General features: G+C 38.6%; 2 protein-coding genes across 4 annotated transcripts in view; both read left to right on the forward strand.

Annotated features, from left to right (window-relative positions):
• Positions 1–14,357, forward strand: part of nup93 (nucleoporin 93) — a 37,606-nt gene extending 23,249 nt beyond the window's left edge. For both annotated transcript variants that reach the window (XM_022218832.2, XM_022218833.2), the window contains 10 exons: positions 4,511–4,702; positions 4,793–4,919; positions 5,045–5,117; positions 5,918–5,962; positions 8,064–8,180; positions 8,295–8,413; positions 8,501–8,618; positions 8,784–8,867; positions 8,957–9,085; positions 11,265–14,357. In XM_022218832.2, coding sequence (XP_022074524.1) covers positions 4,511–4,702; positions 4,793–4,919; positions 5,045–5,117; positions 5,918–5,962; positions 8,064–8,180; positions 8,295–8,413; positions 8,501–8,618; positions 8,784–8,867; positions 8,957–9,085; positions 11,265–11,375 — 1,115 coding nt within the window. In that variant the 3' untranslated portion in view covers positions 11,376–14,357. The remainder of the gene's footprint in view (positions 1–4,510; positions 4,703–4,792; positions 4,920–5,044; positions 5,118–5,917; positions 5,963–8,063; positions 8,181–8,294; positions 8,414–8,500; positions 8,619–8,783; positions 8,868–8,956; positions 9,086–11,264) is intronic.
• Positions 14,358–14,472: 115 nt separating this feature from the next.
• On the forward strand, positions 14,473–27,638 carry zpd (zona pellucida glycoprotein d). Of its 2 annotated transcripts, none has more exons than XM_022218836.2 (8): positions 14,473–19,444; positions 21,909–22,117; positions 22,218–22,375; positions 22,581–22,695; positions 24,257–24,384; positions 24,466–24,649; positions 24,844–24,949; positions 25,086–27,638. In XM_022218836.2, exons 2-8 carry the CDS (start codon positions 21,926–21,928, stop codon positions 25,205–25,207), a joined length of 1,005 nt encoding a protein of 334 aa, XP_022074528.1. In that variant the 5' UTR covers positions 14,473–19,444; positions 21,909–21,925; the 3' UTR covers positions 25,208–27,638. The 2 variants fall into 2 exon arrangements, with proteins under 2 accessions (XP_022074528.1, XP_051808118.1); XM_051952158.1 differs by having other exon boundaries at positions 22,269–22,375.
• The last annotated feature ends 322 nt before the right edge of the window (positions 27,639–27,960 follow it).

Genomic DNA, 27,960 nt, shown 5'->3' on the forward strand with positions numbered 1-27,960 from the left:
GCCTGCGTTTCTGTTTCACTTCCAGACAGAACTACAGATATGAAACCTTAAATTTCTTGACAATTGTGATACATCATTTTGCCTCCCCGCCTACCTCTCGTTCCATTATCATTTGCTCTGTGGCACTTTAGAAGCTGTTGCAGAGGAGGAACAGATGTGTGCATGCGTGATGCTTGCCCCCCATGGAACAGATTTTATTTGAGTTAATGTTGGCTCATTGCCTCACATGGGCTATAACTATTTGTGTGTTGTTTAGAAATGAGCTTGCTTCCAGTAGAGGTTAAAACACTGCATCTCTGGGTGCTGAGCCGGTAAATGTCTACACACCTTTTCCAAATTTGGACAAATTATATTTTAGGAATGCAGTGATCCAGCTTTTTCCTCTCCAGATGCCAATTTCTCTGCCTCAACCTCGGAAATCTGCTAGTAGAGAGTGAAAATCTGATACACAGACTCCCTAATTAACACTAAATTTTACACCAACATTGATGAAAATACCGCATTTAATACGGCTAAGCCACATCATGACTCGTAATGTGGTTCACTTCTTTGAGCGCATATCTCTGCCGGTATCCGTGCGATATGTACAATATCCCTCATGCATCCCAACATATTTACATTTTCATATTATTAAAGGGGAACTGCGGTTTTTTTCAACCTGGGGTCTGTTTCCATATGTCATTTCATACATGTGAGTGATGGAGAAATTAATTTTCGACATAGCTCCAGTGTTTAGCCAGACAGGCAGCTTAGCAGCCCAGCTAGCAGCTCGGCTAGCGAAAAGTATGGGGCAACTTGCCCCCCCGCGTCAAAGTCCGCCCTAACGTGCTTTTTTCCCCGCACTGACCGGCTCGGATAGTCTCAACGAGTGTCCCACAACATACTAGAGATGAGAAGTGAACGAAAACCTCCACATTACCTGGCGATTGCTCTTTGTTGTGGTCTGTATCCAAATCTCTGGACGCTAGAAAGCAAATCTCTTTCCGAAATCGCACGATGGTTCTTTGGTGCGAGCTCTCGTGCGATTTCGGAACGAGATAAGTTGCTAAGCTGCTAATACTGGAGCTATGTCGAAAATTCATTTCTCCATCACTCACATCTATGAAATGACATATGGAAACAGACACCAGGTTGAAAAAAAACCCGAAGTTCCCCTTTAAGTTTCCAATATGCTGAAAAGTACTGTCATTAATGCCCACTGTTCTATGAAATATGCATATAAAGTTTTGTTCTTCTGATGTTGCTAATAGTGTCTAACATTATCTTTAAGGAGAATGCTTATATACAATGCGTGTGTGTGCAGAAACATCAGTTTGTAGGAATGGAAAAAAATAAACTGAAAGTTGAATAGCAAAATGAACAAAGCAGCAGGATCTGTCTGAAGTAAATTTAACTATAGATATGTAAATTTAAAACTTCTTTTGTTGATAACTTCTGTGTTCCTCAACAGAGAAATATGGGAGTCTGCTGGATAATTGAACAGCACTAAAGCAAAAAGCTATGAATTTTTCAGCTTTGTTTCTTAGCATTCATGATTTTCCTTACACTTTGGTGTGGTGAACGCCTCTAAATACTGCAGTACCCATGAGCCTCAGCAGCTGTTGCTATGGACGACGAGCCAGGTGTGACTCAGAGCTTTGTCATAGTAGGCAGGAACAAAAGTTCATGAGTCTGTAGGAAATTTGAGCCAGACACTGTTTTTGAATTGATTTCTAAGCCACGAAATGTCAAAATAGCAGCACAATTGCTCATCTTCTGTACTTATGATTCAAGCTGGGAGAATTTCTTGCCTGTACGTTCCACACCTGCCAGCCACCAGCTTCCTGCAGAAAATTAAATAACAACTTCTAGTCCATCTCTCTGTGGGCTTTATCAGACACCTTCAGTAAACTGCTGCAGCGTAAAGCAGGGGAAACTGAGATTTGATAAAAATGTTACCCCGGGCCCGCGAAGAGTTCAGGATGCTCGGAGCAAACTAGGTCGTACAGTGTTTGTACAACCACGCCTCCTCCTGGCTGCATCACACTTTTCCCCTGATCTCTCCAAGAATTCTGTGTCCTTGATGTCTCAAACACAATGAATATTACAAGAAGGGACTAGGGGCACACTTTCACATAGTTCCTCCTTGAAGGCATTTGTGGCATAAATGATGGAGGTAGTTTTGTGTAAGCTTAAAAGAGAGGTTTAAATCCTGCATATATTTTTACACCTGGTCAGTGTTTGCGGGAAGTGTGAGTGTTTATCAGATTGTTTTCAAGCGATATACTTGTGCTGGCAGCATCTGATAGCAGGCATGTAAATTATACACGACATACTTGGAGCCATGAGCTATCAGACAGACTTTGGCTTTGATTCTGCATCCAAAATCAATTCAAAAATAAGACTGGCCATTTAAAAGCCACATGCCCTGACACACACTAAAAGAGGCGAGCGTAGGGGCATTAGGCCTTCCCTCCTGCGGACTTGTGAAGAGCGTAGTTTTATCCCCTGGGTGTTGCCTTCTCCATGGGCCGATCCTGCTCCGTTCAGATAAGACTGCAAACTCTCTCCGCGTCCCTCTCCCGTTTCCTTTCTCCCACTCTCGCTGCTCGGTGGGAAGTACAGCCTGAAGCTTCGTTCTGTTTTTCTCTCCGCCGCTCGGCTCCCTTGGTCGTCTGGCACAATGTTCCTTGTTGTCCTCCATCTTGCTTCACAGCGGGACATAAAGCCCAGAACCTATCTTCATTTCTCTCACATACTGCCAACCCTCGCCAGCCTCATCTGCTCCGTTTCTCTGTTCGCTGCATCCCCGTCCTCTCCTTTTACCTCTCTTTCTCCTCGCTCACGCAGTTGTTGTCTCTCCTTCCTCCCACTGATTTTTGTCCTCTTTCCCATTTTTTTCCCTTTTTTACCCATCGCATATGCATTTGTTCTTCCTCGTTTCTTATTTGCACACTCGGCTGCAGCCCTCGCCAGCACACCCACACTCCTATCTCTCCTCCTTCATCCTTCTCTTCATCGCTCTCGCCCTCTCTCTCCCTCCGTCTCTCATACGCTCTTGCTTTTTGAACTAAAATGCTGTAAGTCTGAGATAAGGCTATAAAATGGCTGACATGGTCCACCCTGTTCTACTCCCTCAAACTTTCAGCCAACAAGAGGATTAAGAATTATAATTAAAAAGTAAACTTGATGACTAAGTACCTGCGCTCGACAAAATGTTCTCAGATTTCCTCTCCCATGTATAGAGTTGATGTGTAGGCCGCGGGTGAAACCGGGTCTGTAGCTTTTACTCTTAAACAAATTAATATTAATTTGCTTTTTTCAGAGTTGTCAAAATCAATTTCTTTTATTATTGAACACCCACATGATGGTGATTTCAATTATTTTCCTTAATTAAACTTCTGCTCACATGCTGTAATTGTGTACAGACTGCATTTGATTGACAGGTGCCTCCTCGGTTTTTTTTTTTTGTTTTTAATTTTTAGCTTTTAGTGGTTTCATCAATCTTATTAGTTTATAAAATTCAACCTTAACAGAATATTACTCCTGTCTGTATGTTTATATGCTGTAAATATTTATTAAGACCAAAATTAATTAATCAGTTTCTAGCGGCATTTTCGGTTTGCTTTTGTCAAAATTTTGTGAAGCATTTTGGGTGCATTTGTTTAGTGTCTTTGTTTGACTGGTAATATTCCAAAGTGACGGTGCAGTTGGAGCTTTGGTGAGCTGTTAAATGTTGTTGCAATATTATTATTTGCTTTTTTGTTGAGATTTTTTGGCCCCAAAACAAAACCTTTTTAGTTTTTGTTACATTTGGTCAGTGCATAATTCATATTTTGCACAGACATCAGAGGTCAATGGTGGCAATTGCAGATTTCCTAATAGCCTCCTTGCAACAGTGGCAATGTCTGGTTCAGTGTCATCAGCTATTCTCTCCACAGTTACTACTAAAAAAAAACACAGAAAATGCCCAAAAATGCTTTAATATGTTTGAAAGTTGCAGAATTAAGCATCACATTTATTGTTACAGTAGTGGTAATTACAGCAAGAACTACATGCAGCAACTCATGGTCATTTTTTGTCTTTTTCCTCTAAGTAATCAAACTCTCATTCTTTAGAAAAAGTACTATTGTTACTGTTTTGACTGTTTAAAGCTGCATTTTACAGTTTTTAAGTGTTTGCACAAATACATCTGAATCTTTCTACTTGATTTCTGGAGTTGAACCTTTTTTCTCCTAAGCTTGTTTGCAGGTTTAAGTAATAGAGAAATCAAAGTTTATTTGTTTCTATAGGCCTTTACAACAGCCCAAAGATTCACCATGGTGCTTCACAGTGAAAAACAAGAGAATAACCTAAAACAATACAGTAACTTTAAACAGGACAAACAATCACACTCGCAGTCACACCTACGGGCAAATTTAGAATAATCAATTAACCTCAGCACATAAATACTTCAAAACTTTCTAAAACAGTCTATTTTTCCTGTCTCTCTTCCTGATTCTCCCTTTTCTCTGATCTTGTTGTACAACAGGAGAGTCCCACTTCACTGCGAGCCAGCAGCCCTTCCTGTATTTCCAGGTGTTGTTCCTGACAGCTCAGTTTGAGGCAGCCGTGGCGTTTTTGTTTCGTGTGGAGAGGCTTCGGAGTCACGCCGTGCACGTGGCGTTGGTCCTGTACGAGCTCCGGCTGCTGCTGAAGTCGTCTGGTCAGAGCGCTCAGCTATGTGAGTATAATAACCTTTTATTTTACAGGGCGATAGAGACACATGAGAAAGAACTTTTCATCAACAGTACTGCTCGCATATTCTCTGCAGTGAGTCAGGAGCCCGGTGATCCTCCAATGGTTCGTCGCCTCAATTTTATCCGTTTGCTCATGCTGTACACTCGCAAGTTTGAGTCCACTGATCCGCGGGAAGCCCTGCAGTACTTCTACTTCCTACGGTGAGCAATCCTACACTCCCAAAAAGACACAGTCTGTTTTGTCATCTTCTGATTCCAAACTGAAAAAATTGATAAACACTGTTAATAACTGTAACACCCGTGCTAATAATTGTGTTTTTCCACAGCAATGAAAAAGACAGCCAGGGAGAAAACATGTTCATGCGTTGTGTCAGTGAGCTTGTCATCGAGAGTCGAGAGGTGAGTGACCTGTTTTTACACCGACACAAGCGGAAAATGCCTATTCAGTCTTTCGGGTTTCTTTATGAAGGTTGTAGCAAAAATATAAATCATAATTTTAATCGGAAGGTTTTCAGTGTGTTGTCAATGTGAGTCAAATTAGACAAATTAAATTAATGAGCTTTGTCCTTGTTAAGTGGGCAGCAGCTTAAAACTAAATTAGGCTGGAGATTTGATGAAAAACTGAATCTCTTCTTGTGAAAGCTTTGGAGACTTTGTACCCCTAAAATGATTAAAGGTGTTTTATATTTTGACTTCAACATGTTGGTCTAATCTATGAATCTTAGTAAATACAGTATTGCTGCTATTATTGCTTGTCACAAATGTATAGAGTAATAAAAGGTCTTCTAAAATTTCAAAATTATTATATGATGTTTGTAACATTTGAAACTGATGGACATTAAACTTCCTGTCTTGCCAGAAATAGCCACATGATATACGCACTGGTACTGAATTTATTGACATTTTGTGCTCTGGTTTTGCCCTTGCTGGACTCTTGTTAAACTTCCTGCTTCTTTCTTGTTGTTCTTTGTTCCAGTGGAATGTTTTGTTCTTTGTCTTCATGAATATAAATGGACCAAATATGGATTTGTAAAGACCTTTCTGTATAATCCAGCAAAATATCACAGCAAACTTTTTCCTCCAAAAAGACCACACAGTCTTTTCAGAGACACCGTGTCACATCTAAAATGATGCGCATTTGATGCACCTATTTGTCTGAAATTACAGGTTTTTGATATGGTGTTGTGTCTTTTTCGCAGTTCGACATGCTGTTGGGAAGATTAGAGAAGGACGGCAGTAGGAAGGTAGGAAAATTGAATCTTTGATCTCTCCGCCTCCCCGTCTCATCTCATTCGTGGCTGTTTCTATAACTTGCTGTTGCCACTCACCTGCTCTCTCGCCACATTTTCTTCTCCCTCTGCTCTACATTTTTCTTTTGTCTCCTCCTGTCAGTCATTGTCTCTGCTCTGTGTGGGGGTTCAGTCAGTCAGAAATGGTCAGAAATCCTCTTGTCCTTCAACTCGTCTCCTACATGTTTCAGCACATCCCATTTAGCAACACTCTCTTCAACTGTCATGGATCAAAAAGCTCTTCATAATGCTTCATTGTAGCCTTGCTTCCAAAGTTTCTTGACATTTCTCGCAACGCTCGCAGCGCTCCGCACGACGTGCTGTTTCGGGGTCCTTTTTCACCCTTCAAATTCACATCACTTTGTGCTTCATCCCACCCACGACTGACAGTGTTAAACGCCTCACAGCATGTCTTTGAATATGTACCTACATACTGTCTAATCGAGGGCTGTACGACATTGGCAAGTTAAAAAAAATACATGACGGCTAATTTTGATGCACTTTGAGGAAAGATTTCATTGTATCTTTTCTTCCTCTGTACAAAAAGCAGACAGACCGCATGTATAAAACACCCATAAAAGACCGCGTATGACTAAATATAACTAGAGCACTATACTGGTAATAACCAAGCCAGTGTGTTTGGATACATGTCTGCCAAATCTAACAAAGTGGTAGCTGTCTTTCTTTCACCTCAGCAGTTTCTAATGTAGCTCTGGAGTCTGCAAAAAACAGAAATTCAATTATGTGTGTTTAAAGGGACAATTTTGTTAATAGTCAATGAAAATGAGACACAGAGAAGAGGCACAGAGAATAAACCTCTTGTACTTATGAAGGACAGTGCAAATTATTCAGGCCTGCAGGGTTGTTTTTTTTTTTAACTCTTCAGTTTTCGGTGCTTTTTAGAATATTATCGGATAAGAAAATTTTGAGAAAGAAGCCTGATAGTGAAAAATCAAGTTTTTAACCTTGTTAAAGTGTCAACATGGTGATTTTTTAAACACGGAAAAACACATCGTGAGCGAAATATTACAGTCTTATAATAACAGATTCTGACAGCTTGGATTTAATACTTAACAAACATAAGAAGTCAGAGTCAACTTGAAGGGCGGGGCGTTCTGTGTCATTATTTTATTTCATTTATGGCTATATTACTCCAGCAAAGCAACTTACCATTACCATTCTGATTCTGATTCTGATTTTGCAGGGTTTGATCAGAGTTTATTAAGTAAGAAACAAGAAGAGAAATACAAAAGTGCAATAATATATTAAAGAGTATGTAAACCTTTCACATGTACAGATATGACATGATGAGAGAGTAACAGTGCTGCATTTCTGTTATTGCACTGAAAATATAGACGAGAGAAAAGGCCAGTGTTGCATTAAGATATTTCTCTTAGGAGATTAAAATATTTTTTCTTTCTTAACCAGGACTCTCCAGTGAAAAAAGAGATTTTAATTTTAAGGGAACTGATTGAATAAGCAACAAGAAAAGCACTCAGAGAGCGCAGCACTCTGCCAAGACTGTTCATTCCCTGACCTTACGCTGAGCACAGTGTGTTATGCATGTGAACATTATGTACAGATACCAAAATCTAATGAGGTGGTCCTTGTGTTATTTCTGACTTTACCTGAAAATTTCATCCAAATCCGTTGGTCTGTTTTTGAGTAATGTTGCACATGGACAGACAGATTCATAGACAAACCTACACCGATTGTCACATAACTCCACTCCGCCGCATTCCTTGGTGGAGTAACAAAGGGTAGCTTCTAGTTGCGACGGTTTTCAAAGAACATTGAAATCATGCTCTGTGTCATTGCTGTTTAATTCTAACCTAAATGCTAAAATATAAAGCTGTTCATTTATTGAGTTACTGAAATGCTGTGTTCCCAGATTCTAACAGCAGTAGCATCCTCATGTTACTGGGTGTTGATTCTGATCACTTATAATCAAACCAACACCCCACAATTGCTATTATCCTAAGAAGTGTAGTGCACTATTCTCAGGCTTTTCAAAAGAATCTGTTTTATTCCTCCTCATCCTTCTTCGTCTCTCTAGCCTGGTGTCATAGATAAGTTTGCCGGGGACACCAGAGCGATCATCAGTAAAGTGGCTCTCGAGGCTGAGAACAAGGGCTTATTCGAGGAGGCAGTCAAACTCTACGAGCTGGCCAAGGTGAGCACACCTCTCTGGGTGATTTTTTTACATCCATCTAACTGCACAAGAATCTCTGCAGAGCTGTTGGTTTTAAATCCTCTCATTGCCTCCGTGTTTCTTTTCTCTCTGTAGAATCCAGATAAAGTGTTGGAGCTGATGAACAGGCTGTTGAGTCCGGTCATCGCCCAGGTCAGCGCACCTCAGTCCAACAAGGAGAGGCTAAAAAACACTGCAGTGGCCATTGCCGAGAGGTAAGGAGACACACACACACACACACACACACCATGCATGGGTCAAAATCTACACAAAAACTGAGTTCTTTTCTCTTTACTCTGCAGGTATCGTGCTCAGGGAATAGCAGGGGAGAAGACGGTTGATAGCACTTTCTACCTGCTGATAGACCTGATGACGTTCTTCGATGAGTACCATGCCGGTCACGTCGACAGAGCCTACGATGTGAGTGCAGCACTGATTATATAAGGAGGACGACTGATGGGCAGAACTGGCTCCAAGTCCACCAATGTGCAGCAGCCTCTAGGAACGAAGCCCTTTCACCAGAAAGCACAGACCTTAAAGAGAATGCTTATTGCTGATGATTAATGCTGTCCCTGTTTCTCTCAGGTGATGGAGCGTTTGAAGCTTCTTCCTCTCAGTCAGGACGGTGTGGAGGAGAGAGTGGCTGCATTCAGGAACTTCAGCGACGAGGTGGGATCGAGCACATAGCTCAGTCTTTGTCGCAACTGCAGTATTTTTGTTTCTCTTTCTAAAAATGTATGTTACCTCTGTGCCTCCAGGTGCGTCACAACCTATCTGAAGTGCTGCTTGCCACCATGAACATCCTCTTCACCCAGTACAAGCGCCTGAAGGGGGCGCCAGCAGGAACACCGGGACGGCCACAGAGGAGCATAGAGGACAGAGACATGGTGAGAGGACAGGTTGTGTTAGAGCAGAGAAAATCTAGAGAAACTGCCTGAGATTTCATTGTGATTAAACCCGTAAAAAAACTACCATGACATTTGAAAATTGCTGGTCTGAGAGCTCAAAATTCCATGCAAATTTTAACATAGCAAATAACATGGTCATTTTCGATAAAGATTTACTTATTTTGTTTATTTAGGAAGGGTTAACTGTTCATTAGGTAGAATATTTAAAAAAAAACCTAGTTATTATGTGGTGAAATACACTTTTGGTATTTTCTGTGAGCTCAAAAAATAGATAGCCATTTACTTACAGGCTTATGAAGAAATAATGAAAAGAATCAAAGATGTTATCTTAACATCTCAGTACAATGCAGTGCTGCCTCCAGAGCAAACCATTCTCACCCTCTCTTCTATTATAATCATATATGTACATATATAACGTCACTCGCCAAACTGGTCTGTCAAGGTCACAAGTGGAGAACAGAGACAAAGTTAACAAGAAATACATGATTGTTTTTATTCTGCTTGCATGCTTGATAATGCCCCAGTTCACAGATTAACAATCCATCATAAATACTGAATATTTTAGACATATTTGCATCATATTTTAATCACACATCCAATCAAATCTGAGAACCACATTAAAGAGTTACAAACACAAAATGATTTCTACAGATAACTCAAATTCAGACAGGTGATTGATTTTAATGTTTTTTCATGTGTCTTCATTAAAGTGGGAACATAAGACTTTTCACATATCACCTTGCATGGAACTGTTGAAAAAATTGGATCACTTTCCATTTTCCTCTGTGTCTTGTGACTACCAACAGCACAAGACGATCACCACCACCGAGGAAATAAGGAAGAATTAATAGGCTTCCGGTTCTTTTTCCGGCTGCTAGCGGTAGCATTAGCAACATGGCTGCAACTAGCAGCCTGGAGTCTGTCTACAGGAAGATACAACCAGAAGAAACTCAAATAGACACCTCCATCTCACTGCTATGACAGAAGGGGGAGAAAACACACTGTTTTGTTTAGAAGTAGACAAATTTTGGGATTTTCTTGCTCCAGTAGAGATAATACAAACAAATATTAGTCTTGCAACCTCTTAAATTCTGTCTTGTTTCAGTAAAAGCCCATTTTTTTATCACCCACTTCTTTGGCTGTTTCAACAACAGGGCTCTTTTTCTATTGCTCCATTTTCTTTTAAATCAAGCGGTAATTTTTTTGGGGAGATTTCAGACCCAGTGTTATTCTATAGCCATTACATAGTGCAATTACCTTCTTAAGAGGTTAAAGTGGAGAAAACCCTATCCATTACCACTTCAAGTCAAATTTAGTCAAAGAGATAGCTGCTGCTTCCTAGCATTAGGCTTCATTGTAGTATAGCGCTGTGTGAAAGTATTTGCCCCCCTCCAGAAATCTTCTATTTTAGCGTATTTGTCCCACTTAAATGTTTCAGATCATCAAACTAATTTTAATGTGAGAAAAAGATAAGCCAAGAAAACTCAAAATGCAGTTTTTACATGACGATTTTAGTTTTTGAAGGAAAAATGCTGCACTATGTGGAAAAAAATAATTGCCCCCTTAGCTACCAATCTGCCAGATTCATTTGAGAATTGGGTTCAGTTTCAGCAGCTACACTCACATACGACTACTGCCTGGCCTGTTGGATGTAAGCATCACTAAAGAGAGCCTGTCTGGTATTGTGAAGGAGCTAAAGGGTCTCAAAAAGCAGCATTTGATGTTGAACTTAAAATGTTAGTTCTTAGATTTAGAGAGGCAATTACTTTTTCACAGGGATAATATAGGTTTTCAATAATTATTAAATTATTAAACCATAATTTAAAAACATCTCTTTGTGTTTTCTGGGTTATTTCTGTATCATATTCAGTAAATATAAATATTAGTGTGATGATCTGGAACATTTAAGTGTGTGAAATGTGCAAAAATAGAAGATTTCTGTAGGGGGGCAAAACACTGTTAATAGCCTTCCGTTAGCTCAGAATACTACAAACGTTTTGTCTCATTAATAACCGCTGTGGTTCTTTCTAGCCAGAATACAAGGTTAACAAACTGAGCATTCACTATCGCATCTCTCCTGGACGTTTAGTCGTACATTAAACACTATTTTCTTTTAGTGGGGTCATGTGAACACACTTTCTTCTTCTTCTTCAAACAGCAACTACGCAGCCAGGCCCGAGCCCTCATCACCTTTGCTGGCATGATTCCCTACAATATGGCCGGCGACACCAACGCAAGACTGGTGCAGATGGAATTACTGATGAACTGAGACGTCGACACACAAAAACACACACAAAAAAACACATACAAACACACACACAGCCATTCGCACACTCACCTGTCTGCCATTCTGTTTTGTACAGGCATTCATCATTAACAGACACATTGTTATTTCACCCATCTGAGTTCCTGTCTGTTGTTTTTGTTCTTTTTTTTTATTTTGTTGTGTCATATTTGTATCTTTAATGATTTGGAATAAAAAAAATAATAAGTTAACTTTTCATTTGTCTTTTTATTTTGAAACATTTTTTTACCCATTGCATTCATTTCTTTACTTCTAAATCTTTTTTTAAAGAGTTGGGTTTTTTTCATCGAAAAACACTTCACACTTTACACTTCACATCAAATTTTTTGCAAATGTCTGTGTCCATGTAGTCTTAAAAGCTTCAGTTCTAGTATTGTAGTATTTTCAAGTGTTCCCAGCACTCTTTCAGCTTCTGCAGCTGCTCAGATTGATTTCTCAGTCCAAGAAGCTGCAGAGTGGATTTATTCCACCTTTGAAACCATTAATCATCATCTCTGGAGGGAGGATTGTTGACCTGAGAGGGAGTTTATTACACAACACATCATAACAAAATGTCACATTTTGACAGATGTGTTTACACATGAGAGAAAGAGGATGAAGTATACAGATATGTAGCTTACGTAAAGAAGCATTGTCCTTATTAATGTTTAAGTTTGTTTCATGATTTATTCACAGTGAAACCAGTGTCAACGCAAGAATTAGATTACAGTTAATTATATATCGGCATGATCAGAGACAGAAGTCCAATTGGTAGAAACGAGGATAATTTAGACGCTACATAGACTTCTTTTGAAAACACTTTTTTCTTTCACTTTAGGTCAGTACACAGGAAACTAGTCATCTATCCACAGAGTGAAGCTTTTTTCCAGGTCAAGTCAGAATTGTTTTTGTCCCTCCATGAGCAGCGAGTCCGACAAAATGTAATTAAGTTTTTCTGTCGTAGAAAGATTCTCTTTGGGACACGTCCTGGCAGATGGTTGGTTGGCTGGAGTTTAGCTATAAGACCGATCACTGGGGTTTATTTTATTGCTTTTTTTTTTTTTTTTTTTTTTTTTTAACCATAAACTGCAGAATATACCACCGACCACTCATACTTGGTTTCAAACAAGGAGACTTTTGCAGATTCCAACAGGTTTAGCACAAGAAAAACACTCAGAGAGCACAGTACTCTGCCAAAGCTGCTCAGTAGTTGTATCCCTTCTGAAATGTTGAAAAGAATTGTGGCAAAAATCACAGCAACATAGAATGCGACCATAAAGAAAATGACATTGCGCTGAGTTCAGGCACGTGTCATGCATGTGTACGTTATGTATGGATACCGAATTGCGGGAACTGATGGGACTCTGAAACAACCCCACGATTTAATCCATTGTACCAGATAAGTCCGCAGCGGTCGATTTGTTATTGGATCGCAATGATGTGATCGTTAGCAGGCAGCTGACGTAGTGTTCACTTGTTGTAGCTACAGTGACGTGCTGCTATCTTGCAATGATACAGAAATCTTTAACAAATCCATGGATCCAGACTATGAGCCGCACCACTGTCAATATCTAATCACTTGATCCTTGTGTCATTTCTGACCTTCACTAAAAATTTTATCCAAATCCGTTAGTCTGTTTTTGAGTAATGTTGAGAACAGACAGACTGACGGATAAACCAACATCGATCGTCACATAACTCTTCCGAAGCTAATTATGGGGAACGGAGTCGACCCACTTTGCCGTCGCACATTTATCTCAACATTACATTCACACATTTTGAAGCCTTTTGTAATTTGTCCCCACATTTTTTTCCACTTCTTATAAGCAGTCAACCTGCATGCTGGGAACGTTATCGCCCATCACACACTATAATTGCCTAAACATGCTCGAGCAGCTGATGGATGGATGGATGCAGAGATTGATAGATGCTTTTATTTGTCATTGTGTAAATGTAACAAAATTCGTGAAAAACATCGTCGGGCCCACACCTTTGCAGTCTACCTGAGCTATGGCAGCCCCAACAAACACCTACCAGCAGAACCTTAACATCCGCTGAGGTCTGCTAGAAATAATCCATCCCCTCTTGTTGAATTTGTGGCCCACCCTCCGTGTCCTTCAGTCTGGCCTGAGAGAACACAGATGGAGGCCCATTCTGTCTTGGCTGCTCCACATAACTGTACGAAGATGTTGGGTTCATCTGTGACCACGGACGAAGCCGAGCCAAGTACTACGGGCTCCATGCTGTCGTAGCCGAGCAGCTTTTTTGTCTCGTGTTTACATCTACTTTAACAGTGTTGTTCTGACGGCGGAAGTGGCTTTCATTCTCGTGTGGTGGAAAGTGACATCTCCAATTCAGACGCAGTTTACTGCTCAGTCTCTTTAAGTCTCCAGTGAATGAGATGCTTCCTTCTTTGTAACATCAAAACACAGTGAGTTGTGTGCCCGTGTGTGTGTCTGGACGCCTCCAGCAGCAGAAGACCAGCCTGTCAGGTGTGTGTGCTGCAGCTGGTGTTGTGAATCAGGCCGATGACAGACACCTCCTATAACCCGGCTATTTCACAACACCAGGGTGGCACCGCACCACTGCCGACCAGAGGAGGAACCTGCAAGAATAAGGGGCTCGTTTTTAATATGATACTTCAAGGTCATCATATAGTACTAATAATCAGCACTACAAGTACAATTTGTAGTGAAGATGTCTTTGTACACTGACATTTTACGACATAGATATGTCAGTTATTCATGCCCTGTTGATGTTATGACTTTTCTACACATTCATTACATATTTTTCTTCTTTCTTTAATCATTTTATTCCTTTTCCATTATTTTATGACTAGTAATTTATCAGTACATGCACCTTTATTGACTGACACATTTTATAAACTCATCACTGCGATCTGTAAAGCACACATTTGCTAAAACTTTTCTTACCTCATCGGTCTGTTAATAAATAATATTACCACTGCTTCCTCTGCAGATTTGTTCTGTTGTCGTTGCGGTTGCAAAATGTTTGAAGACATTTTCATATAAAAGGGAAGAAAAATGTGGGTCAGATTCTTTGGGCATCCAAACCCTAATAATTTGATGTTTTTTCATGAATAATGGCAGCGATGAAGGAAGTATTTTGTTAGTAAAAGTAGCACCACCACTCTAAAAACACTCCTCGACAAGTGAAAGTCCTGCATTCAAAACCTCACTTCAGCAAAATGTACTTAAACGATCAGAAAAAATGGTCCCTGTCGGTGTTTCAGAATAATTTATGGCATTTTTTTGATTCCTATTACTGCTACATTGAGGTTTATGTAGCAATTAAATGATATAGATGTTTAGATTTATGCAAGTTTTACACTTTTTGGTTGTTTAACCTACATCTACATGTCCTGTTCTACAGGATCATTATACATTTATAGTTTTTAGGAACTTGAGAATCTATTTTTCAGCTTGTTCAAGAGTTTTTTGGTTTTTTTTTTATCTCAAGCAACTTGAAGACCACAGATGATTTGTATTAATTTATCTAAAAAGTAGTGAAAGCCATCAGAAAAGTGTAGTGAAGTTAAAAAAATCCAAGATTTGTTTCTGATATGTAGTCGAATACAGTTATGAAGTTGCATAAAGAGGAAAAACGAAAGTACAAGCTCCTACAATAATACGCTTTACTCAACTATTTGTCATCATTTTAATATTATCAATTTAGAAAATCTTGCATCTTGTTCTTCAGCTTCATGTTGGACTGAAAGACAGTTTAAGACAGGGGTGTCAAACATGCGCCCTACGGGTCAAAAGCAGCCTTCCACAGAGTCCAATAAGGCCCTCTAGTGTAAAAATTACAGAGAAGACATTAAGTGCGAATTGGAAATTTGTAAAACCAAAAATCTAAAATAATTTTTAGACCTTGACAAATGGTTTTGATCATAAAGTAAAATACTACGTTGCTGATTGTTCTTTTGTTGTTTTGTATCTTATGTTTTTAAATAGTTTGTCTTGTTTTTGTTGTTTATTATCTTTTTTTGCCAGACATTTGTTGCTTGTCTCATGTTTGTGTCATTTTGTGTATGGTTTTAGTGGTTGTGTGTTTCCTTTTTGGCTTGCTTGTGTCGTTTGTCTATTTTTTGTCACTTTTTTTCTCACTTTTGTAGTTTTGTGTCTAGTTTTTGGAATATTTTGTCTCATTTTTGTTGTTTTTTTGTCTGGCTTTCTGTCGTTTTGATCATGAAGCAAAATACGACATCGTTCAGTTCCAGATGACTGAACATTTTGTGCCTTTGTAAATGATAAACTAAGGGATAATATGGTTGCAATTGAACCTAATTTTCTTCAGAAATTTCAGGTTCATAATGCTTTGCTAAAAAAGCAATTCCTTGAATGTGAACATTTTCAGAATGTACTTTATTGCTCAAAAACAAAGAGAAAAATTTGGAGTTCTAGTTAGTTTTTATAGGTTGTTATGCTGTGATTTTACTGGTCCGGTCCACCTGAGATCAGACTGAGCTGAATGTTGTTCAGTTTGACAGCCCTGGTTTAAGACTTAAAGGCATTAGAAGAGATTTAATTTCCTACGACTTTGAACGTCGCATGCGCATGCGCACATACAACCTCTCCCTCACCCCCCTCTAACCTCCCCCCTCTTAACATTTACGAAGAAACGCCCCCCTCCAGAAACTTGCGTAGCACTCGTGAAGTTGTCTTTTACGGCTGGGTCCCCCTGGATCTTTATCTGCCATTATGTAAAAAAAGATGAGCAAAACAAGTCACCAGCTAACTACGAAGCTATACCAAAGCAACACATACAGGAAACACGTAAGTCCAAGGCGTACGTAATCTACGTAACTCGGCCTGAGCTGGAAGATTTTTGATTGACAGGAAAGGGAGCAAACCAAACGCCTCGGTCCGAGCGCTTTGATTGGCTGATGTTTATCAGGTCCTGCCATGTCCACAGTTATTTTTTTATTTTTATTTTTTTTTTAGAAACCATACGTACAAGTCCACTAAAGGTCAGTATATTCATTTTATGTGAATCAGACAAATTAAACAAAAAAAAAAAACATCCTCCATAATGCCTTTAATGTTTTTCATTTTACATATCTAACCAAAAGTGGGCATAATGAATGCATTATTGTGGTTTCATTGTCTTCTTTCCACAGAAATACTTCACAGAAATCAGTCATATCTGCTTCAACTCAGTGTTTTAGACGCAGGTTTGTCTCAGTCTTTTCAAGCTTGAGATCAGCGTAAAGCTGCAGTCGTAAAGCAACACAGCTTTACAATCTGCAGGGAAACATCTCTGACTGCGCTTTGGTTACTTTTTGACTGCAGTATCCTTGAGTTTCTTTTTGCTTCACAATCTCATGTCCTTGTCCTCACACATCACCACTGTTTAGCATTACAAAAGCAGAGATTTTGTTTGAATTATGCTTTCACTTTACGTAACAGTCGATTCTTTACAGCCTGAGCTTCCTCTGCAGTTGAAGGTTCATACACTCCTAAAGTTTCTTTTCAAGACTTGACAACGTTCTTTTCAGTGCAGGAGCCCATTTAGTTGATGGGAACAAATCTCTTATGAGAGTTTTACTTTTTCATTCGATTTACACTTTGAACTATTAAAAATGAACAATCTGTAGCTCAAAGCTCACAATGCTTGAAAGAACTTGCTTTAGAAATAATCATATTTCTGTATTTCATAGATGTAGATAAAGTGTTATCATGGCTGAAACAAGTAAAAGAGCTAATCCAGTTTATATTTCAGCATCTCTTGTGCTACCACCTCCTCCCACATGAAGGTTTGTGGACCATTTATTTGTTTCTTAACCATCAGAGGAGGATCCCAGTCGGACATCACTGATCAGCAAGCTTTTTCTGCTTCTGATCCATCCCATCAAAAGCAGATGGTCTTCGTTCTAACGGCAGAGAGGCCTGATGATGTCTAAGAATATGGACTCTCAGCCTGCGGGTGTGATGAGTTGGCACAGTAGGCGATACAGTGACCCACTTACAGCATCGCCTAAAGACACTGTCATCTCCGACTGCAGAGTCTTATTGCAGAGTTTTGACCTGCTGACACTAAAAACCTTCTCTATCCAGCGTGTCATTGGCTGGTTAAATAAATATGGGCTCAAAGTGTTATTCCAGATTCATCAGAGACATTTTAAAGATGAGAATTGGTTTGTATTGCAATAGATATTTCAGTTTTTACCTTGTCATTACTGTCAACATGGTGTTGTTAATATGCTGGAAGCCACATCATGAGGATTTCCACCTTAAAACTGCGTTGTACCGATGACAATCTCCAAAAATAAACAACAAATCTGTGGAAGAAATCCTGTCAGTTCGAAGGGAGGGTTTTTCTGTACTGATATTCTTCTTCAGAATCACTTTCCAGTTCAAACATTTAGATTCAAGAGTTTTATTTATCACAGACAGTACAGGCAGTGACATGCAAAGTCACTTTTTCAAAAGACTGTTCAATTTACAGCAACATGACTTCAAACAAAAATCATAAAAAATGAGGATTAAAGAAATTGACTTTAAACTGCAGCGAACATTGCGTTGCAATCATGCGTGTTATGTTTATGCATAGAAGTGTGTGTGCATACATCTACATATGTGATATACGCTTACAGTTTCACAGTGTTTGAGCAGAGCTGTAGGTGAGCCAGTGTGCTCGAGCTGCTGCATGTGGTGGAGGGTTGGATGGAGAAAGAGGTGGGACTTCATAGATTTACATATTGTTAAGAAAGCAACAGTGTAGAGTGACATCGAAGGCATTTTAACGCAGGAAGGGATTATTCTTGTTGAAAAAAAAATAAAAATGGGACTTTAGGACACAGAAATTACATTTAATGGGTTTAATCAATGACCAGTGTAACTGACACGAATAGTAAATTATATTGGCATGAGTTTTAAACAGTACAGAAACACTCTGAGCTGACAATAGTGACATCTAGTGGAGACTCCTTGATATTTGAGCTTGTTTTATATTCATAAATGACTCACATAAATGGTCCTAAAAGTGGATGTGAGGCATGTCTATATAATAAGGTATTTATTTTATTTTATGGCCAGTCTTTAATGGAAATCCTTAAAATAAAAATGTTAAAATAAAATAAAATAAAATTATATATATATATATATGTGTGTGTGTGTGTGTGTGTGTGTGTGTGTGTGTGTGTGTGTGTATAGGGTTTAAATATTACTGTTATTATATATATTTTTAGTTTTATTTTATTTTTTGCTACTTTCTAGATAGATAGATAATTTCTCATTTCTTTCCTATATATGGGTCTTACAGGGTTAAATCGAAAATAATATCAAAACAAAGCAGAATTTTACATTTGTTCTGCTTGTGGTAGCCCCAGATGTTCAGAAATGACACGAGACTATAAGAAAATATCTAATGTTTCAGACATAAATAGTTTTATTTCACCTTTAACACGCTTAAAATCCCATTAAAGCACATCTGAATGCATAAATATCTCATCCAGGCTTCTAACGAGCATCAACCCACAGCGACTAAAACACATCAGCTGTTTCTAATTGCAGAGCAACAGGTGTTGAAAGCGACAGTAACACAGAAGAGAGTCCCATTTAACTGCAAATATCACATTAAAACCGGGATAAATCAATATAGATTTTACTACAATGGTCCTTATCAGCTTGAAGGTGGGTGTGGACTAAACTTTAAAGCGCTTTATTTCGCTTTAGTGTAATAAAAAAAAAAATCAGCGAAATGGTTGTTTGTGTGGCTTTCATGGAGACTGATCATGTCCGAAACCGAGTAAAAGTGGAAATATTCCTTCTTCAAATCAGCTGAGCCTGTTCCTGCTGCTTTTCCTCGACTTTATGAGCCACAGGGTTGAAGGTAAGAATTCCTAAAATACTTAAATACGATGTCAGAAGTGTAAATTGGCTCGTTTAAAAGTGTTTTTTTCTTTTCTTGTGTTTTTGTAGGAATCTGCAGTGTGGAGCATTGTACTGACCGCACCAGATGTGTTCTGTCTAAAGACCAGAGAAGCTGCAAATGTGCCACCGGCTTTTATGATGACCGATGTGACAAAAGTAGGTGTCAGATTTTCTTTTTTTCTTTCTTTCTGGAAAACACCAGTTTGTCACAAGAGACTGAATCTGTTACTGAATCTCCTGATGTACAGAAAAGTATGCAAACATTGGATGTTTTTGCTGCTTTACAGATCAAAATATGGCACTGATTAAAAAAAGTAGATGATTTAGGCTATGCCAAATATATGAATATAAATGTTGTTTAACTCACAGTAGCAATCCATGAGTTGCATTTGCTTCAGTTGTTTTAGCACCATTGATGATATAAGTTCTACTATTTCAGATCTGAGAAAATTGTTCTTGAATTTCAGAACACATTGCCCCCCTTTTGCTTTAATGACAGCAGCAGTTGATTTTGTGCGAATCCTGATAACTTACATTAACTCAGCAGGTTCTGATTGAGTTCCAAATATCTTAAAGCAGGGGCATCAAACTCATCATTTAAGGAATTATCTTGTTACAGAATTTTATGAACAAACTGAAATTTCTTAAGAAAAATAAATTCAATTTCAGCAATATTATGGCTCAATTTATCATTTACACATTACAACTTAAAGATCACAGAGTGTCCACAAAGGAACACTACATTTAGTCATCTGCAACTGAATGATGTAGTATCTTACTTTTTGATCAAAACAACAAAAACAAGACAAAATAGTACAAAAATGAGACCCAAAATGACAAAAGCAAGAAACCAAATGACCAAAAATGAGATGACAGGAAACGGAGCATAAAGAGACAAAAAAGGACAAATGACAAAAATAGACAAAAGCGAGAAACGAAACGACAAAAGTCATACACAAAAAAAGGAAAAACGCAAACCACAAAATGACAAAAATCAGAAACAAAGCCGTGAAAACATGAGACAAATGACAAAAATCAGACGAAAAAAGACAAAAACAACAAAAACAAGAAAAAAATTTCAAAAATGAGACACAAAATGACAAAAGAACAATGACCAATCTAGTATTTTATTTTATGATCAAAACAACTTGTCATGCTCAAGAGATTGTTTTAAATGTATACTTTTACAAATTTGCAATCTGCAGTGAATGTCTTCTCTGGAATTTTTACACTTTGAGGACCAGATTGGACCCTCAGGAGGGCCGCTTTTGGCCCGTAGGCCTCATGTTTGACACCCCTGGCTTCAAGGGTCAGTAAGGTTCTTTTTTTTTCGTTTTTCTTTGGGGTTTTTAAGTTCTCATTGTCCTGCTGCAGTATGAAGCCTTCGATGCAAAAAAAAAAAAATAATAATGCAGAAGGTGGTTGATGCGGTGCATGTCACTACTCTCAACATGCTTTAAGGGTGCATTCAATATCCTCCTGAGAACTGAGGGGAAAACAGCATCTTTTAAATGAACTTTTGTTGTGGTTTCCTGCCTTTCTTGGAGCTAAGATAACAACCCACGATTTAGAATTTCATTCAAGAAAATCATTTTATGTTAGATTTTACAGCATGTAGACTGTGGTGGACAACGGAACAATTTTACTGGGAAAAAAACACTGAAATCAAACTATGCTGACAAGAAAACAAGATTGTCAATTCATTTTCTCACTAAACTTTTAAGAGGCTAAATTTAATAATAATACTGTGAAATTCAAGAGGTTGAATGAAACATAGTTACAGATGAATTACTTTACATAAAAAGTACATTCAATGTGTTTATTGCCCCACAAAGAAATGTGTTTTGGGGAAGAAATTTAAATGTAAACAGAGTGCTAGCATGCTAGTTAGCTATTAGCCAACCCCATTAAAACATTCTCCTGTCCATTGCAGTTGACATTCATAAAGGGGCTATTGTTTTTCCTGAAAGTTTAACTGAACTCTTAATCCAATTTATAATTCCTGACTTGTTCATAAACAAGAACATATATGATTACCAAAGATAAAACAACAATCTTTTAACAATATTTGATTTAACTTTTCTGTTTTCCTGGCAGTCTCATTTTTGTCCCATCCAATCACACGAGATATCATTGGAAAGTCCAGGATGTCCTCTACTGAGCGCATCAGGATTTAGTAGGGTAGCTCAAGTTAGTCAACAAATATAAATTAAAAATAACAAATGTCTATTACAGAGGACATAAATGAATGGGTTGGGTCTCAGGAGGAAGCTGCATTACTGGAGATGCAGCTTAAAAAATAATACTCAACAATACAGGTTTTTAATCCCGGTATCCTGGTCAGGGTCAGATTTCATAAACATTGCATCCTATTTCCCTTAATGCAATCAATACTGTGGCTTCATTTTCTTTGAGCCTCCCTGCCCTCTAAATGCCCACATCTTTCAAACTCGTTGCACCCAGTTTTCCTCACTAGCAGCAATTTTTTTCACAGGTTTTTAAATGTCACATGTATGTCTTTAGTGCATCCAATTCCAGGTTGACCCTGCTGATCTTAAGCTCAGATGAGTCACAAATACATGGAAAAATAATGATTTCAACACTTTTTTTCCTCCTACAGATGCACACATTAAAGTGATGTGCAGCAAAGACTACATAGCAATCAGAGCGATAGAAGACTTTTTCAAGTATCACAATGTGCCACTGGAGTCCCTCCACTTGCCCAACAAATCTTGTCGCGCTCAGAGGATGGTCATCGACGGAGTGCCGTACTACATGTCCAGGATATCCAGAGACCAATACCTCACCTGTGGAGGCAAACCGCTGGAGGTACAACTGCAGAATCTTCTACTTTAAATGCCTCTGAAAGCCTAAAGAAGGGCTCATGTTGTCTTGCAGTGTAGCTAATTCTTGGGTTCTTTCCATACAGAAAAATGTTACCCACATCTCATACTCCCTGAGTCTAATGTCCGACCCTCAGGTTTCTGGAAACATCATCAGAGATCCAGTGATTAAGATGGACTTCACATGCATCTATCCATACGTCAGAAGAGTCAGTCTGTCTTTTCCTGTTATCCCCTTTTCAAGGTAAGAAAAAATCTGATATTGAAGGAACTTTTCAATGTGTTATATACTCATTTTAGTGCCAAAGCACACCCAGAATCAGAATCAGTTCTATTGTCATTATATCATGAAATTACACGTGATTTCTCTCCTTATATACAAATAACATTATTTGGGTGTTTTTAAGCAGCACACTCATAACCTACTTTTCTTTCTTGCCTGTCCTCAGCGAGATGGTGATGCGAGTGGATGAACTTGATGCCACCATACAGATGATGTTGTACAAAGACCACACTTACACCAAAGCCTACACCAGCGCTCCGACCATCGAACTCAGAGATAAGGTAGGATAGGATTTGGTCATTCGCTGAACAAAACTCTGTGCTTTGTGAGAATATTGAGATTTTGATGCAAATCTGGATCTGGTTCCTTAAAGCTGTTAAACATGCATCTGGATTTGTTAACTCTTTGATATACAACATGGGTCAATAGATACCCATTTTCCATTGATTATGGATCATTTTGACCCATCTTGTGCATCACAGGGTTAAAGCAACATGTCTGAAAGTCTAGTTTTCAGGTACAAATGCTTTTTTCTTAGAATTTATCATGACAGTAGTACAATTTTAAGCCTACAAGAGAAAATTGTGACAATTAAAAGCTTTAAAAAAATAAGAATTCGACACTGAAAGGGTTTTATTTAGGATACAATAGGCAAAACAAAGTCAGCTACAGTAAAGGATTCTGATTGTTAAAGGCCACTGAAGCAGGAACATTTGAAGATTGATACTACACAATCTCTCATTGATAATTTGATACTTGTCTTGTAAAATTTAGATCTTTAAGGTCTTATTCGGGCTCTTCCTTAGCCATAAATACTGTCAAAGTATGGAAGCACTGTGGAGGATTAAAAAAAACGCAGTGTTTACTTACATTCTTTACATTATAGGCTTACGCTTTTTCTACTTTGGTTTATATTTTCAGGACACATTTTTATACATAAGTTTATCTATACATTTTTTTTGTACTGCTTACATTTGTGAGAGTAACTGCTCACTGAAAAACTGTCATACATCTCTCGATACAATAGACCTGGATTTAAAATACTCTGTGCAATATTATTTTTTTAGACATTGAATCCTTCCATTACCCTGCGTTGGTACTTTAATACTTGTGCACACTACCATTCAAAAGTTTGGAGTCGCTTAAAAATGTAATTATTTTTTGAAAGAAAAGCAGTTTGTTTCCATGAAGATACCATTGAATGAATACGATATACAGCCTAGACATTGGTAATGTGGTAAAGGATTTTTAATGGAATATCTACATAGAGTACAGAGGAACATTTCCAGCAACCATCATTCCTGTGTTCAGTTGCTACATTCTGCTAGCTACTGGTGTTGAAAGGCTAATTGACGATTAGAAAACCCTTGAGCAGTTATGTTAGCACATGGATAAAAATGAGTTTTCATGGAAAACATGAAATTGTCTGGGTGACCCCAAACTTTCAAATGGTAAAATAGTACCTGTAAAATGTAGATAGTAATCTGTGCAATAATCCTTGTCAATATTTAATTCATGAAGGAATCTGTGTAGTACCACTAACGTGCAATAATGTTATTTCTGCAAAAAATACTTGTGTATATCCTGGTTTATTATAAATTATTTTGTAAATGTTTGTACTATCTTTGTTACTGGAGCAATGGAAATATCCCCACTGCAGGATTAAAAAAGGCTCATCTTGTCTTAACTGTAACATAAGCAGTTTCCTCTCTGGGATCAGTGAAGTATTTCTGATTCTAATAAATTTAGATTTAAGCCACGAAACAGAACAAAGAAGAATAGGAATTTTTATTTTTGGCATGTCAACTGGAATTGTCGTTAAACTGTTTTCATGTGGTGCAGGTGTTCGTTGAGGTGACGGTGACGGAGCCTGCAGATTTCTTCCTGCTTCGGGTGAATGAGTGCTGGGCCACACAGTTTGCTGAGCCACACACCAAAGAGGGATCAGTTCACAATCTGATTCTGAGCGGGTCAGAACATCTCTTCACATTGACGGCTAGTTTTTTTCTTGGCGACTGCGAGCTCCAATCCTCCCTTCTCTTCCATTCCAGGTGTGTCAGCGACCAAACTGTCTCCTTCCTCAACGCGACCGACGGACAGTCTGGACACAACGGAGAAAGCTCCACCGTCCGCTACAGCTTCGACATGTTTCGCTTCACGTCATCGCCTCATGACCTTTATCTCCACTGCACCGTGCAGCTGTGTGAGCCAGACGACCTCAAGTCCTGCGCAGCTGTGAGCTCCGACTTCCTCTCCCATTTCACACGTTGTAGTTTGGAGAAATTGAAATTAGGCACCATATTTATTTATGTATTGGTCAAGTCTTGAAGGAAATAATCGGATTGTTGTACAGCATTTTGCTTAATCTCCACAAAAACATTTAAGGGTGTTTAGTGTATTTGCTCTAAGTTGAGGCATTTCCTTTACAGAACTGTAATTCAATCAGTAAGAGGGAAGCAGTGAGAGCCGATCCCAGCCAAGGCCTCCTGTCATATGGACCCATCAGGATCGAAATGCCAAACAGACCTCAATCCAGTAAACTTCTTTTTCACTCTTTCTTTACTCTACAAGCAGGAAGCTGCTGTTCTTATTAGACCTTCTATTTCCCAGTTTTCCCCGTAGGCCTCACTGAAGACTCCCACTGTTTCTGACAACATCACATTTCTTTCAGGCATACTGACGACGGTGGTGCTGCCTGTAGCAGGTGTCTGGACTGTGGGCTTCTTCCTCATCATCCTCATCACCGTGGCCAAGGCAGGCAGCAGGAGGCTGGCACAGATGGAGGAGCACTGACGACCACGCCGGTGCTGTTGGCAGCAAAAATAAACGTTAAAAATCGCCCAGATCCTTGTTATTCCTGTCGTGACGTTCGTTTTCCCCACATAAGTGTTGTCACAGCAGGTTTAGATTGTAAACAGGGCAAAAATATACAGTAATGAAGCAAGCTTTATCTATCTCCCCAGAATGCCAATTTTAAGCTGAATGTAACATCAACACAAAATATTTCTACAAATTCAGTTCTTAGATGCAGCTCACTATGCTGTACACTGACCTCATCGACTTTCTTTTAGGTGGAAATTGTTAACTGTGCATATATATATGTCAGGGTAGAGACTGCGATTTGGTACAATTCTACCAGTAGAGATTTGTCAGGGCTAAGGTTAGACTTTTAAGGTTAGGGTCAGGGGTCAGGGCAGGGGTCAGATTTAAAGTTCCATCTCTACTGGTAGAGATTACAATTCCACCAAATCGCAGTCTCTACCCTGACATATATATATATATATATATATATATATATAATTTTTTTTCCTCTATTTGGGTTTTACAGGGTTATGTCAATTATACATAAGTTGTTTCTAGTAATATCTCAACATAACTTTAAAAGGAATGTGCAAATGTGATGTATTTCAGCCCTGAATACACTGAAAAATTAAATCTTTAAAGACAAGTATTTAAGTTGATTATACAGTAAAGAGTAGTTTTGACTATAATTTCTAGATAACTTAAAAAGAAATGTGCAATGTGATGTTTCTCAGACCTGAACACTAGATCTGAATGATTTGAGACAAAAAGACTGGAAAATAAATCAAAAATATGTTTTAAAGTTGATTATACATGGAAAAAATGTGTTTTAGTAATATATCTGCATAATTTAAAAAGCAGTTCACAAATGTGATGTCTGTCCTGAAAATACAGAAAAATTAAATCCTTAAAGTAAAATAAAGCAAAAACAAGTTTCAACCCTGTGAAACCCATTGTAATATATCTTTTTTTTTTTTGCAATTTTTTTATCCATATTTGGGTTTTATGGGGTTAAGAGAAATTAAATTGTATCTCAATTATCATAGCAAAAGAGAGCAAATGAAACCTAAATACTACAGCTAAGAGAGCAGATATTTTACATTTTGTCATGGCAGCAAAACTGATATCATGTGGTTTCAGCAGAGAAGAGATCTCATAAACCCCACTTACTGCCTCTTCCTGTGAGCTTGTCTTTGAGGATGGTGGGTTAGATGGAGTTGAATGCATTTGAAAAATCAAAGAACATGATTCTCACATAAACTCCAGGTTCCTCCAGATGAGACAGGGCACGGTGAAGCATGAAGAGGATGGCATCATCCACTCCAATGTGTTCTTTGTAAGCAAACTGCAAGGAATCGAGTTTGTCTTTGACCTCAAGCCTCAGTAGACGTAAAACCAGCCGCTCCAGAGTTTTCATGATGTGTGAGGTTAGAGCAATAGGTCTGTAGTCATTTAGTTCAGCCGGACATTTGATTTTTGGTACCGGTACGATACAGGATGTTTTCCATAGAGCAGGCACCCGCCCCAGCTGTAGACTCAGGTTGAAGATCCTGTGGAGAGGTTGACACAGTTGTGCAGCACAGTCTTTAAGCAGTCTTGGACATACACCATCTGGGCCAGCTGCCTTCCCAGAGCAAAGTCTCTGAAGCTCCAACATCACCCCTGTCTCTGTGACAGAGACGGATACAGGTGCTGGAACAGAAGTGGCTGCAGCTGTGGAGACGTGTGTAGGAGACGGAGGAGAGGAAGGAGGAGCTATAGTGGGGATTTCCATATGTTGAGGAGAAGGAGGAGTAGCAGTGGAAGTAGGTGTGTCCACAGTGTCAAATCTGTTGAAGAACAAGTTGAGTTCATCAGCTCTTTCTACATCACCCACTAATGGCTCCCTCCTCTTTTTATTGTTGTGTCCAGAGATGGTATTGATTCCTCTCCACACATCACGGATGTTACTGTGTTGAAAATTCCTTTCTATCTTCTTTTTGTATTCCATCTTTGCCACTTTCAGTTTCCTCTTCAACTCATGTTGCACTTCTTTGAGCCGTTCTTTGTCACCATCTCTAAAAGCTTGTTTTTTTCTGGTTGAGGATTGCCTTTATGTCGCTTGTGATCCATGGTTTGTTATTGTGGAAACAGCTAACAGTCTTTGCAGGTATGACTGTGTCTCTACAGAAGTTGATGTATTCAGTAAAACAATCAACCTGTCTGTCAATGTTCATACTATCCTCATCTGTTTCCAGGAGCACATTCCAGTCTGTTGATTCAAAGCAGTCCCTTAGAGCTTCACTAGCTTGAGGAGTCCATTTTCTGAGCACACAAGGTTTGTAACAGGTCTGCAGATAAAGATTCAGCAGAAAGAAGCAATGTCCAGAAACACCTACACATAATAAAACTGTGTAAATGGAATAATAAAAAGTTAAATAGATCTGTGTGCATGTGTTAGTGCAGCATCTGTGAGATGCAGCTGTAAATACCTGGGGGAAAAAGCTGAAATGTTGATCTCTTGTCTCATATTGTTTGATGTCAAACCCAAATGTTTTCAGTCTACAGCAAAGTTTTCAGTTTTTATTATAAAATCATAATAAAATATATAAGTATAAAAATATAGCACAGTGTAAAACAGTAGAACATTATTATTATTATTATTATTATTATTATGCATAGCTCCAGGCATACTGCATATAATAAATACCTCTTTTCAAGCAGGCCAGTTTCCCAAGGCTTTGAAAACTGCAGTAATAGAACCT

This window comes from Acanthochromis polyacanthus, chromosome 8, assembly GCF_021347895.1.
Source record: "Acanthochromis polyacanthus isolate Apoly-LR-REF ecotype Palm Island chromosome 8, KAUST_Apoly_ChrSc, whole genome shotgun sequence".
In the NCBI taxonomy this organism is placed as follows: Eukaryota; Metazoa; Chordata; class Actinopteri; family Pomacentridae; genus Acanthochromis; species Acanthochromis polyacanthus.

Bases quoted from the DNA above. Each gene is read 5' to 3' on its own strand.
- zpd (XM_022218836.2), top strand. From the start codon at position 21,926: ATGTGCAGCAAAGACTACATAGCAATCAGAGCGATAGAAGACTTTTTC. The intron at 22,118-22,217 runs GTACAACTGCAG...CTTTCCATACAG, and splicing joins GTGGAGGCAAACCGCTGGAG to AAAAATGTTACCCACATCTC. The intron at 24,650-24,843 runs GTGAGCTCCGAC...TTTCCTTTACAG, and splicing joins ACCTCAAGTCCTGCGCAGCT to AACTGTAATTCAATCAGTAA.